At 39.4% G+C, this 12,150-nt stretch overlaps 1 protein-coding gene across 2 annotated transcripts in view; it reads right to left on the reverse strand.

Moving 5' to 3' along the window:
• Positions 1 to 12,150, reverse strand: part of EVC (EvC ciliary complex subunit 1) — a 49,529-nt gene that overhangs the window by 21,137 nt on the left and 16,242 nt on the right. For both annotated transcript variants that reach the window (XM_005485746.4, XM_074541749.1), the window contains exons 10-11: positions 8,573 to 8,721; positions 5,675 to 5,773 (exon numbers count right to left, since the gene is read on the reverse strand). In XM_005485746.4, coding sequence (XP_005485803.3) covers positions 5,675 to 5,773; positions 8,573 to 8,721 — 248 coding nt within the window. The remainder of the gene's footprint in view (positions 1 to 5,674; positions 5,774 to 8,572; positions 8,722 to 12,150) is intronic.

Genomic DNA, 12,150 nt, shown 5'->3' on the forward strand with positions numbered 1-12,150 from the left:
TGTGGCATTTCTACAGCAGTCGATCAAAAGATCTCAGGCAGGATGTTAAGGAATTCTATTCTCAAACAATGGCAGCTAAATCCCTTTTAAACCTATTTTGCTGAGGAACTGATAGCATTTCCCTGGCACGCTCACAGCTCTGTGTTATTATTTGCTATGAAATATTTTGCACAGAACAAAAATATGGTATTTTATTCCTTGTTGTCGATGACATTTTGTTCTGCCTGTACCCCTTGCACCTTCAAATTATACTGTAGGCTCACCTTTGGCACTACCACAGTGGGGACAGGGACTGAAGAAAAATGTGGTTAGGTCATGTTCCAACAGAATTACTTATCTATATCACCTCATTAATGTGACAATCACATGGACATCAGAGTCCAGGCAGCCCTTGCATTCCAGACCTAAGAAGACAGCACTCTGCACCCAGAGGCCACACCACAGGGACAACACAGTGGCCATGCTGTTTAATGCAGCACTTAAAAAATGTGGCAAAATGGCCTTTAAAAATCTGGGAGGGGAAATACTAAGTCTACATTTAGGAAAGATTGCAGATGTGATTGAACTCTACCCAGTGACTCAAGCTAACAAAATAGTTCAAAACTGTTTGTACTCTAAGGAATATACTTGATTTCAAACTGCAATAAAGTCTGTCTGTGAGCAGGGATGGCACACTATGTATTGTAAAAGTTATTTTCCACAGGAAAGAAAAGGAAAATCAGTACTGCTTCCAGGATCTTATTTTTGGACTAGAGCCTCTACAAATATTTTTACAAGCTTCCTGATATGCCATCTCTTGTTTTTAGAGCTTTGACTTGATGAAATTTATTCAAATTGATTCTATTAATAGAATAGCTGATTGCAGTATTGAATGAACCTGTTTGTAGTACCTGGCAGTCAATCTCAAAGCTTTTCAAAAAATCCCCAGAGAAATACATCAAGCATAAAGAAATACCATGGGGTACACATGGAAATAAAATGGGCTTAGATTAAAATGCTGAGTGCATCTGAATTTTAAACAAGGCAGTAAATATGTAATTTTTTCAAAAAACAGGGGAAATAAATAGCTTATCAGATTTCACTCAAAGAACAATATTAATTCTCCCCCTTAAACCTAAAAGATTAAAAGGTTCCTACATATTGATGAGTGAATAGTGAAATTGTGAAGCAGGAAAATGTATTTAGAGAGGCTGGTTGTAGTTTCTTTTACATGCCAGCCATTGAAAAGTATCTATTATCTCAAAGAGGCAACTGCACAACTACTTGTTAACTTGTGATAGAACATTTTCTTGAAAGAATTAAGCATCTGATCGAAGCTGTGGAACACTGCTGCATGTGGCCCCAGAAGCTCAGGGGCTAGGACACTTGGTTAGGAGGTAAAAGATTCATCTCCCAAACTATATTGTGTCTTCAAAGGACAGAGATTTGTTACTCGGATCATACATCCCATAAATACATCAAAAATTCTGGGACACTGGACACACACACCACTGGCCACTAGAAGATACTTCACATCCACTCAGAAGATGCTGAGATACAGAACAGTCTCAGAAGATACACCACTCAAAACAGGGAAAAGCTGATGCATGTACTTCTCTTTTCCATGTGAAGAATTCTGGAAAGTCAAAATTGGAAAATGAAAACCCTACCTGTTTTTAAGCATCCTAACATCAAAAAAGCACAGTGACATTGAAGTCATCCTTAGCACAAGTTAATAAAAAAGATCCACAGCTTGATTTCCACACATTTAAAATGGAGGTCTACTGAAATTTCAGTCTTGCCCCCTCACTGGTCTTTGATTTATTCAGGAGGCAGTTTCAATCTTCTCTTTTGGTACTCCATTTTCAGAAATGTGCCTTTGTGGGTAAGGTTATGTCCCTCATGAGATCTAACTATTAGCCAATTGTGAATCTGTATAGTGGTAAAATCCATTTTCTTATGCAGTAAGGCAAGAGGAAGACTTCAGAATGAAGGCCACCCCTATCAGATGTCTTGTATCAGCTTTGACTGAAGCAACCAAAGCAAAACTAATAGTGCCCAAACCCAGAATCAGAATGGGCTCCCATGGTATGAGCTCACAGATTTAGTCCATCAGATGATGCTGTATTTTTGGGGTAAGTTACAGGGCAAAAATTTCAAAAGTGAGCTTTTGAGGTGGAGGTCTCTTGATAGGGATTTCCACCTGAGACAAACTGATTCCCTCTAAAAAGATGCCAGCTCTTGGTACCCAAAAATGCAGTCCAGCATCCCCAACCACATCTCATATTAACAAAATTACATAAGGAAACTATTGAAAGTAAGTCTCTGAGAATCTCTGCTTTTTATCTTGTCAAAAATATTTTTTCTCCCTTTTATTAACAACAGACAAAACCAAACCCTTTTCCTCAAACTCACATTTATGTCTACTCATTCAAAAAATATCTACTGCCTTGCTCATTGATAACACTCATGACTCAATAGCTTTTAGTCTAAATTTTTGTGCATTTTATTCCCAAGCCAAATTAAGTAACATTCTGGTGAATGGCTGTCAGCAAAGGGTAATTATAAATAACAATAAATAGTGCTTTTAAGGTTTTGAAATTAAGGCAGAAGAAAAAGACCTATCTTACCATGTACTATGTAATGGTTAATTACTAGTACATTACTAGCTGCTAATTGATTTCCTTTGTGCAATCTGCATGTCTATTTTCTTAATAGCAGTGTTATCCCCCAACCTCTTCACTTCTCTTTTCCCTACTGAAATACACAGGTCGTTCACACAACAACAACAAAAAGAAAAAAAGAGGGAAAATATTAAATGTTGGTGATTATTTGATATGTTGAACTTGAGACAGGTTTGACATAGAGGGGCAGGGAGTGGGGTGGGTGGTGTGTTATTGCTGCCATGTAATAGAAAATTATGGTTAAAACAGCACAAATTCTCTTGTATACAGGATAATTGTGCAGACCCTGTTCATGAAAATATTAAGCTGATCCATTCAATTATCTTTGCACAATTTTTCCTTCAGTTATAATATACTGTGATAATCAAAATCATTTGCCCTCATTCTTCAACACACTTTTCAAAAACTAGTTATGGAGCCTGTGTCTCAACACTGACTATTCACCTACAGCACACTCTTTTAATCCACTAGGGTGGCTGAAAAGTCCTACACTATCCTCCAACTATAACTCATCATTCACTCAGGCATCAACAGATTCCATTTACCTTGGTTAAATCATTTTAATTGATTTATTCATGCGTACACAAAACAAACCTACTCAATTATTCTATGCAAACACACTCAGCTTCCAGATCATTGAATTTTTACATATTTATTCACCAATTTGGATAATTCTTCCATGTACTGTAGCAGTACAGACTTCTCTGGTGCTAGGGGGTTATATAAATCTATCTTGATCTGTTTAAAGAGCGAAAAATGAAAAAATGGAAAAGGCATAGAAATTTGATAAGGGCTTAGAAGAGCACTGTGAGAACAAGCTAAGGATCTTCCACAAGGGAGTGGCACTTAGAGGTTAGTAACAACTTTTCTTCTGTCCTGAGAATATTCACTGGCTCCCCAGCCACATGGTGACCTCTTTCTTATATTTTAACATCACCTTTTTCATTGAGATCATGTTTCAGCTTCTCCATTTGCAAGGCAAAAGACTGTCAGTTAAGCTTCAGGGAGTGCAGATCTTTTGGAAAGGCAACATCAGGCTTTGCAGTGTTTACATAAGAGCCCAAACTAGCTGGTTCTACACAGGACTATGGTACAAACCCAGTGGGGATATAGGTGTGCATCCAAAACTGACTGCTGCCATGTGAGGCTGGCTAGTACCCAAGCAATGAGAATTAGTTAATGCCTGCTTGTTTAACTCTGCTTGAGCTGCAGCCACACAACTGCACTGGGGAGGATCCCAAATCCCTGTCATCTTCCCATCGCTGCCTTGCCTCTCCCAACAGCAGCAGCAGCTTCTTCCTATAACAAACCTGGAGCAAGTGAGTGAAGACGCAAAGTTCTGCTGCCCAGGGAAAGACTTGTGCTTGTACATGCTGCACTTCCTAAAACAGCAAGTCCATTTTTGCTTTTATGCCCCTGGTTATGGAAAACATGCAACCACTGCACTGTCCTCAGCTGCAGAAGTCAGAACAGCCCCATTTACCTTCAGTGGGGTTATTCTCATTTGTATTATCTCTTCTTCCTAGCTTATTAGGTACATTCAAAAGCAGCCTCCTCTCTTAAAACAGTTCATAGGATCTGTATTTGGGGTTAAGGGGAGAAAGTGTAGTTGCTCATTATATGAAATATCACAGTAAAAATGTTTTATTGCAAAAAAAAGAAAGTGGAAATAAAGATTTATGGATGCTCATTTAACAGATGCCAGTTGGATCACAGTATCTGCAGTTTTTCATGTCTGGCAGTGTTTGGGTCCAGTCATAGGAGAACAGCTGTAATATGGAATATAATGGCCTAGAGCTCGGTGAACTGGCAGAGTTCAAGTCTGTGCAGTTCTCCTGGCAACATGGCAATTCCAGAAAAACTTAATTTATCCAAACCTGTTTTTCTTTAGTGGGAAAGAAAACTTAGCTAAGTACTGAAAGAAATAGGATTTTCAGTCCTGTCTTAGTGTAACTAAAGTAGAGTACACAATAAAGGAAAGCAATATAATTTCACAAATGAGGAGGAACTGTGTAACATAAAACAAAAACAAAAAAATTGTTTAGTCTCCAGACTTCACATGAATTGAGGAAGGGGATGGAGAAATTAGTAACTATGAATCATGAACTGAGCACAGTAATATCAGCAGAAATGTTGATTTTTCTTATATTACACAGCTTTGTGCATTTATCTCCTCTGATTCACTGGCTTTATTTTTTCATCAAATGAATTTGAAAAAGTGCAGGTGGACTACTGCTAATTAAGATTGCATGGTTACATTAGCTGTATGTGATAGGGACCACAAGTTTCCACAATATCCTGATCTAGTCATAATTAATCATGACAAGGATCCTGTTGAGCTGAAAGTGATTAGTTCCAGCCTAATTAAAGGTCACTATTGACTATGTTTTGGGCTTCACCACACAGATCATATTATCATATCTTTTCTGCATAAACAGAAAATAATTAAAGATGATGCAAAAGCATGAAGCACCTAGAATTTTCCAAATCAGTAAGAAAAAGAAGCGTAAAAATATTACTTACACCAAAGATCTGAACCTATTTCAGGGAACTAACTAGAATTAAAAAAAAATTTCTGTGAGAAATGAATGAAAAGATTGTGTTTGGAAATGTAGTGAAGTTCACTTAGAACAGTATCATCCAGTAACAGTGCAGAAGAGATAATTATGCCACATAAATGAAATCTCCCTCCTGTAGTAATGACATTGTGTGCTCTCAACACTACTGCAGCCTTGTCAGCCACCTGGGCAGCATGTTTTGGCAGACCATGCAGGCATTTTCTGACTAACAAGAGGTTAGGAAACAGTGTTTTGGGAAGATAATGGAAAAGGTAAGCTAATATGTAAGACTGTCCTGACTCCATCTTCTGCTTTGTCAGCCTAGCCTTCTGGAGCTGTAATTCCTGGAGGTGATCCTTCCTGCAATTCCCCAGTCTTCCCCAAGGCCTTTAGTGGGGTTAGGTAATCTTCAAAATTAATTTAGAAAATGACATTTATCATTAGAAGTGGCACCTTGTAGAGATTAGCAACAGCCTCTGTGCTCTCACAGTCATCCTCCTCCTCCAGATCCCACAGTGCTTGCCTGTGCTTCTCCAGCAGCCCATGGTAAGCCTAAAAAGAAACACAGTAGGCGTATTTAAATAGCTGAAAAGATCTTAATAGTTTCTGGTGATCCTTCCCTTTTCCTCCTTGATGTTCTTCCCATATATCACTACTACAGTAATTTTTTACCTGGAACCATGACTCAGAGGGAAATGGAACTTGCCTTACCACCTTAATTTGGGCTTTTCCAGCCTTGAGTATAAAATTTCTTAGCCTCAGCAATATGGGGTTAAATAGTATGTAAATACTACTACAAAACATGTGAAATGATCTGACTTGAAACCTGCTTTCCAGTGTATGAGTATCACTACATCACAGCCATTACTGCGAGGTGCAGAACAGTCATCTGACATCATCCTGAGACACCTGAGTGGCAGCTGTATCCCACTGTACAGGGATTTTGCACTGGGGTTGGTCACCATGTCCCATGGTGGTTCCTAAAAGGCTGATCTGTGATGTGGTCCTGACTTAGTCCTTGGTCACAGTTTTAAGAGAGATGCAATTTCTTTCTTCATGTAAGGATGGTGACTGTGTTGGCAGGCTCATGGAAAATTATATTTCACAGGCAAAGACTGCCTCAATCTATAGACTAATGAGTAGCATTATACATAAATATTCCATATTTTGATTTAATCTGCCAAGTGCTCCCTATCACTCCCATGGTAAATATGTCTTTTTTCATTAGGTATGTCAATAGAGCCCTTCTAAAGAGGACCAAAGTGCCCATAAATGCTTCAGCATTCTTGTAGAGGTAGACTTGAAAGTTCACACATTTCATGGAGTCACACTTTATGAAAGAAGTTGACAAATTAACTGCTATAACTTGTATTTCCACCATGGGTAGGCAGAGCCAGACTGGATTACTGTAACTGAAACTTTATGGTTTGTGTTCTTCATTGATCATTCCTGTATTCTCTGCAGTAAAAGACAAAATTAAACTCCTCCTTTTCCAACAGAAACATAGATGAAGGAGAAAGAATTATATAGGAACTCTAACCTTTACTATATATCTCATTCTGTCATAAAAAAATCAGATTTGTAGCAACTCAGTTGTTACCATCCTACTTGTGTTCAGAGCAATCTGATGTGAATGAAATTTATTGCAAGATCCACCATCATAATTGGCAACCACTTAAAATTTAGCAGAAAGGTCAGTTACTGGCAAGGCTGCTACCATGGTGGTGTGAGCCCTTGGTGAGGTGAAGGGGGAGAAGAAAGAAGTGTTTTTGATGGGTACAGCTCTGTGGTGAGGCTTTGCAACCAGTTCCTTTACTGTTGGGATGGCTGTGAAATTATGAAACAAACTTAAAATAGCTCCTCAGAGCCAAGTGGATTGTTCTCACAAAATAATTACTGGATTATTTAAGTTATTTTTAACTATTTAAGTCAAATCATGGGAGCTGCAGGTACAAATTTTTCTTGTTCTTTGAAGAGTTTCTGCACTTAAGACCCCCCCCCCATCTGTTCTGGGACAAAAGACTCTCCCACTGTGTAGCAGAAAGAATTACATTTCTGACTTTCTTAATTTGTACATAGGCATTTCAGAATCCTAAAACTTAGCTGTGTTCTGTCCTGCAGCATGAAGTGCAAGCTGCCCCTCCCTGCTCAGCCTATAGAAAGCTGCTGAGCATGCTTAGTAAAACTCTAGACTAATGATCTGCCCATCAGGTGTACAGAACAGAGCATCTCTTGCACAAAGCGGTGTGTCTCTACCTTTGTAGGGAAGAGGTCTTATAGCAAAATTTTTAAGCTTTGTTCAATGAATCTTGGATAGGTCCAAGAGTGTCCAATGATGTCTAAAAGGAAAATACATTCACAAGTGCACACTGGCTACAAAAATGTGTGACAGAATTATTTGTCTCAAGTTTGGTTTTATGAAAAGCCAAAGGTGTAAAAAGTGCTCTACTTGTTTTGGAGTGAGGTGGTGCCAGGCAGGAGTGCATACAGAAATAGTAACTGCTTTATCCAAGTCATACAATATAATTAAAGAATATGGCCCCATGGTGCAAAATTGCAATGTTAAGACCAATAAATTCTGATAGATTGCTGCAGTTGGAATCTGGGTCTTCTCATACAATAATTTTATCTAAGTTATTAGATTTCATCAAAAGTTTAATGCTGCTGGATGTAACCACTTTCACCTTAAATTATTTATTTTCATGAAAATTGAGTATTGATTTTTTTTTAATTCTTAATAACCTGGGTTTGCAATTCTCAGCAGTTACTTGAATTCTGCAGCTCTCAGCATTTACAGCTAAGAACTCTGATTTTGTATATTCATTTGGAACAATAACAACAAATCTCTATAGAAAATATGAGCATGAAAACATTACAGTGGCCATTGTATACCATATTAAATTATCAACTGCAAACCTTCTCCAAGGCATCCTGCCAGAGATCATAATTAGTTTTTCCTCTACTTCCCTGAAATTTGGTAAATATTTTGAGCCTCACTCATAGAAAAGCAATTAGATCAGTGCAGACTGTTTCCTTCTGTAATGCAGGCTAGGTACTTTCCTCCAGGTATTTCCTATCTTGAAGCAAACACACAGTAGAGCAAAGCAAAAGATGTTTTCTAGCAAACATATAATTTTGCATTAACCCCATTGGCATTCTCTTCCAAAGCAACACCACCAACACTGCAGGAACAGCCATGGCAACAGGGGCTCTGACCCTGTCCACCTGTCCTACCAGACAGGATTCTCACAAGGACACAAAATTCCCAATTTTACAGAACTGGGAGAAATCTGCAATACATTTGGCTTTAAAAACTAATAGAACAGGGAAAATAAGCTTTTACTTGTTCACCTTGAGAAAATGATGAACATCTTCAGTAAAAAAAGTTTTGCTAAGGAGACTCCTTTGTTCAGCTTCCTGTCTGCGTTTGTACTCTTCCTTCTTCTTGGCACGGCACTCCAGGCGTTTCCAGATCAGCTCTTTACTTTGCTGCATGCACTCTGGAACATCAACCACAAACAATTAGGCACCACAACTCCACATGGAGAAAGCAACATCTGCTGCTGTCACACAACATAAGCTCGTGGAGATCTGTTAGTGAGTGAAATAGGCAAGTAATCACCATGCAAGATTTGAAATTTGCTTCTTACCCTGATGGCCTTTTCAGATGTGAACTTCTACATTGTTACATGGCACTTAAATCTATCAGGTTTTTGGACTGCTACCATCCTGCACCCTCCCTTTCCACTGGTGCTGCTATTTATGCAAATGCAATGTGTTAGTCCAAGAAAGAGATTGCCTCATGCAGCACCCCAAACCTCCCCCTCCCGCTTCAGGAAGGTCAGTAAGTGTCTCATTACCTAATTGAAGATATGCAAATGCTGCTGCAAGGACAGGGGCAGTAACATATGGTGGGGAGAAAAGGTCTAAAGCAGTGCTAGTTCAGATTAGTTTGAACTGGCATGCAGCCCATACACACCAGACTTCTAAAGTGACTCATCCAAGAACCTGCAGTAAAAGTTATCAAGGTCCCTCCAATTTCGTGCTACTAATAGGAACTATTTGGGACCAAATTCCTCCCCACTTCATTCCCCCTGTAGCTCCAAGTGATACATAAATTAACAAGGCTATTTGCATCTTGGGTTGCTGAGTGCAATCACTGCTTTAAATGTTCTGCCACTTCATGTCTCATTGCCCGCCCACCTAAGGAAAATTTTACTAATTTCCCCCAGTTACCCTGCCCCAGAGCAGTATTTCACTCCTGACACAAGCAGCTAAAGGGGGATGCAAATGAACAGTTACTTGGGGCTGCTGTGCTGCCACTACACCAAGCTGCTTTAACTACAAGAAATTATTTTGTACAGAAACACAAGGAGCACAGTACTGCAGCACCAGGAATACTATTTATTCTCCATGCTAATTTATTGTGTTTATCCACAGGCTGATGATGCACTGACAGAACACTTGAAGGTGCACCAAAAGCCTGTAATGAAAATATCACTTAAATAAATGTAGCAGTGTTTTACTTTTAAACACTATTGATTCTTTAATACTTCCTTATTTTGTAACCTAGAAGCACAGTCTTGCTGGCTTTGTACTCTGTGAATTATAGGTACAGTTTAACTTTTGTATTTAGAAGCTCATAAGAAAGGTCAACATAAGGCTCTATTGGAATAAATGCTGCACTCCAGATAATTTTTTTAAAGCACATTTCATTTCTATCTAAAACCAGGAGGTTGATAATGTTCTTCTGCACAGGACGTACCAGCTGTAATATGTAGCTATATATAACTATAAAAACCTACTTTGTATAAAATAAAGACCTTGACAGAGGTATTTTTGCTTAGGAAAAAGTGAAAATTGACAAAAAGAAGGAAAAAAATCATCCAGAGACAACCATGTATGCTTAAAGAATGTTAGTGGCTGAACCTATGTGAAAACTATGAACTAAGCACAGACAGTTTTAGAAACAAATATCCATGAAAGAAAAAATATATCACAATATGCATGTATTTGTGAATACCAGCAAACTGTTCACACAGCTAGATGCTCTGAAAGAGGATCAAGTCTGCAGCACTTTCTGTGATCAAATAATTGGCTCAGCAGATGACAGGAGAGTGGTGGATATTGGCTATCCTGAATTCAGGCAGGTTTTCAATGCAGTCTCCTGACAGATCCTCACATAGAAGAGGATGGATAAGCACGAAGATGGACTGAAAACTTGCTCGAAGTCCACCTGGAAGTCAGAACTTACAGGGCTCAATACTGAGTGCAATTCTGCTCAGTAGCTTCATTAATAACCTGGATGATGGAGCAGAGTGCAAATTTATCAAGTCTGCAGAGGTCACAAAAAATGGGAGGAGTGGCTGATACACCACACATGCTTGTACCTCCATCCACAGGGCACTTGACAAGCTGGAGAATTTGGGCAGATGCAAATCTCCTGCAGTTTAACAATGGGAAATGCAAAGTGCTGCCCTTGGGGAGGAACAACCCCAGGCACAAGTACATGATGGGGACTGCCAGCTGGAGAGCAGCTTGGCAGGAAAGGACCTGGGGTTCTGGTGGACACCAGGTTGAACACAAGCCAGCAGATAAAGGGAGGGGATCCTTTCCCTCCATTCAGCTCTAGATAGGCCACACCTGGAGTGCTGTGTCCAGTTCTGTGCTCCACAGCCAAGTACAAGGGAGACATGGAGATCCTGAAGAGAATTCAACAAAGAGCCACAAGGGTGAATGGACTGGAGCATGTCCCCTGTGAGACAAAGCTCAGAGAGCTGGGGCTGCTCAGTCTGGAGAAGAGAAGGCTCAGGGAGGGATCTCAGCATATTAAGTATATAAACCTGAGTATAGAAACCACCTGGAGAGTGGGTACAAAGAAGACAGAGCCATTCTTTTCTGTTGTGCCCAACAAAAGGACCAGAGACAGCTGCCAGAAACTGAAACTCAGGAGGTTCCTTTTACCATGAGGATGACTGAGCACTGGGACAAGTGGCCCAGGTGGAGTCTCCATTCTTGGAGAGAGAAACTGTCTGAACATGATCCTGGGCAACCAACAGCAGATCAACCTGCTTAAGCAGACAGGGTGGACCATACAACCCCCAGAAGTTCTTTCAACCTTAACCATTTTGGGATTCTGTGAATTTATAACCACGAGAGAAGGCACAAATTATCACCACTGGGCCCAAAGTGAGTGAACAGCACTGCAGCAAGAATGTACTGCAACAAGACTGCACTCATTCTGACTATTCAGTTCACTGAACTCTAAACCTAATGCCATTTTGCTATGACAATTTTCTTTAAATGTGTTCAAAAATAGCAGAAATGGTTCTGGAAATTGTGTTGAAGTGGTTTGCATTATTTTCCTTCTGACTAAATGTTTACCATTATTTGCTGTGAGTGCTGATGGGAGGCACTGAGCCCTGAAACAGCACCTATCAGAGAAGATAGGGCTATGTTTTTCAACACTGGGCATTAGGTAACATACAAAATGACACAGGGAGAACCTTAAATCAGTGGGTCAGTCAGCTGAGACTTTAATATGACTGTATATTTTTCAGATAGGCAATATGAAGAGGTGTGAAAGGAAGAGGAAATACTTCATTTTGGAAGTATTTTAGTCTGATAAGAAAAGAGAGATTTATAGGAACATCTTAAGCTTTAACACTATCTTTTCAGAAAAGTGATAGCACAACTGTTTTGTATATAGCACAACTGCTTCTGGCTTTACATGCTACCAAGGAATCCAAAGACAGTGTCTTATGTCATCCAGTATGACCAGCAATGCCAAGGATGTGAATAGTAAATGGAGAAATATCACAAATTAATGGAATTAGATTATGTAAACTATGGAGTAAGTACTTAGTAATACCTGGAACAAGACATAAAAGGCCTGAAGTCAAAGTTCCCATTCCAAACATTCACCCTCC

The sequence above is a fragment of the Zonotrichia albicollis genome, chromosome 5 (assembly GCF_047830755.1).
Source record: "Zonotrichia albicollis isolate bZonAlb1 chromosome 5, bZonAlb1.hap1, whole genome shotgun sequence".
In the NCBI taxonomy this organism is placed as follows: domain Eukaryota; kingdom Metazoa; phylum Chordata; class Aves; order Passeriformes; family Passerellidae; genus Zonotrichia; species Zonotrichia albicollis.